At 42.0% G+C, this 2,357-nt stretch overlaps 1 protein-coding gene across 1 annotated transcript in view; it reads left to right on the forward strand.

Annotated features, from left to right (window-relative positions):
* The first annotated feature begins 1,142 nt into the window (after positions 1-1,142).
* The window catches only part of slc22a7a (solute carrier family 22 member 7a), a 7,982-nt gene continuing 6,767 nt past the window's right edge, over positions 1,143-2,357 (forward strand). The window contains exon 1 of the mRNA XM_056369421.1: positions 1,143-1,503. Within this exon, the coding sequence (XP_056225396.1) occupies positions 1,153-1,503 (351 nt within the window). The 5' untranslated portion in view covers positions 1,143-1,152. The remainder of the gene's footprint in view (positions 1,504-2,357) is intronic.

Raw genomic sequence — 2,357 nt, forward strand, 5'->3', positions numbered from 1 at the left:
CGCCGGCACCATGTTATAATAAATGCTGGCTGTGATTCATACCACACTGACCAATGGTGTAACTTCATCACTCAGTCAGTCAGCAACACACATTTGTGTTGATGGGCTGGTCCTGCTGTTGTGGTCCAGCCAAAAACCAGAAACTGTGGTTCATGATGGTTTTGTTGACTGAGGAGAATAATCAGCAGGAAGGAAAACTACTACTTATCTAACCTTAACTTAACTTAACCCTAACCTTACCTGGAGAACCTTGAGCATTAGAGCTCAGCCTTCAACTCAACACTGACCCCCCCCCCCAACAACAACAACAACAACAACAACAACAACAACAACAACAGCAACAACAACAGCAACAACAAGAAAAATCTGATTGGATAACTCTGTTTCCATGGTTTAGGACAGTAACTGTAGAAATGACGCTAAAATTAGAATTAGTGAGAAAACCTATAAGATGAAAGAGATTAAATAAAACATTTATGTTGCTGATTTGTTTTGTTTTGAAGACCTATAGAGTTCTGAGGTCCCTCACCATAAAATCTAATGATTTACGTTATAAGGACTCGCTTTCTGTCTCCATAAGGAAGAGATTATCTACTATTTTATTCACATGTTGCACTGTTTTTATGAACCTAAGACTTTGGTAAACCAAAGTGAAGCACAAAAACAATTCATCCACATCAGTAAAGGTTTGTTTTCACAAGAGATCTGAAGAATTTCAAAAAAACTGGGCTTAGATTTTTCAGCATTTGGGACGGTCAGAAAGGGGCGTCATGATAGAAAGAGCTGAGATTGCTCTGAAAACTGTGATATAACACACTTGGGTTTTAGGTTAAGCCAGTACCTTAAGAAATAACGTAGAACTCAAGAAAATAACTATTGACCTCAGAGGGTTTAACCTGAACCTGATTCTAACCTGAGCCCTAAAACCAAGTCTGAAAGCCCTTTGAAGTTGTGAGGACTGGCCAAAATGTCCTCACAACATTAGTTAAGACATGTACACACACACAGCCAAGCCCCTCCCCCTCAGTGTGTTTTCTCCCATAGTGTAAGCAGCTGCAGACAGAATGAGACAAACATCGAGCAGGGACAGTTCAGTCGTGTCACACTCCGTAACTCAGGACTCACAGATTTCAGCTCTTCCATCTCGTCACCATGCGGTTCGAGGAGATCCTGGACGAAGTTGGCGGCTTCTCCAAGTTCCAGTTCCTCCTGCTGTTCATCCTGTGCCTCCCCCGCGCCATCCTGCCCCTCCACTTCCTCCTGCACAACTTCGTGTCTGCCACCCCACCTCACCGCTGCGCCCTCAGGATCCCGGAGGACAGGGCCGCCAACCCCGAGGTGCTGGCCCTCAGGATCCCCCGTCAGGATGACGGCTCCCTCAGCTCCTGCCGAGTCTATGACCCGCTGCTGACCTTTGACCTCAGCCCGGGAAACAGGACAGCACCTTGTCCTCATGGCTGGATCTACGACCGATCACAGTTCAGCTCCACAACAGCCACCGAGGTAAAGAGAGGCAGAAACAAAGATGAAGCTCAAGTTAATGTATAAATATTTAAATTTATTCAAGAATTTTTATAAGTTTGTTTTTTATTAAAAGCCCTGGAAACAGGTGAATGAAACCATGTGAAAGAAAAGGTTGAATTTCTGTTAACTGTTTGTACTGAGATGATATAAAACAACACAAACTTAAATAAATCTGTTTCCTTTATTTTCATTCTCACCGAATTAGATTTTTATTTCTCAGTCTAGGAACATTTTTATCAGTTGTCAATTGGTTTTTACAGTCTGTGGTTTTAGTACAAAGATTTGTTGTTTCACACTGTGTCTCCTAAAAATCATGTTTAGATATGACAAATGTGTTTTTTCCAATTACATAGTGGTGACATCTTTGGCCCGTGGTTCTCAAACCTTTTCACATCAAAGACCCAAAACTGAACCAAATTAGATAACAGACCCTGATAAGACTTTCGTTTTTAAATGTTTTTATTACAGAAAATGTTTAAACCAATAACCAAAATAGTCATAATATACGTTCTCTCATTGTGTTACTTATCTATGGTTTTACAGCAAAAATAAATGATTCCCCTTTTTGCCGGGGACCCCCAGGAACCCCCTCAAGGACTCCTGGGAGTTCCTGAACCCCACTTTGAGACCACTGGTTTAGCTCTTTGGTTAAGGTTGGTGGTTCTGGTTTAATGTATGTAAAACAGATTGTGAACTTTTTCTGTATTAAACCAGACCAGGATCTTTCTCTAACCTGGACCAAGCTACAGCTTCTTGAGCTGCAGTCCCTCTAATGTCCACCAGGTGCTGCTCCAGGAAAACACCCAACTTCTCTCTTCAAATACAGAGCCGAT

The sequence above is a fragment of the Seriola aureovittata genome, chromosome 3 (assembly GCF_021018895.1).
Source record: "Seriola aureovittata isolate HTS-2021-v1 ecotype China chromosome 3, ASM2101889v1, whole genome shotgun sequence".
In the NCBI taxonomy this organism is placed as follows: Eukaryota; Metazoa; Chordata; class Actinopteri; order Carangiformes; family Carangidae; genus Seriola; species Seriola aureovittata.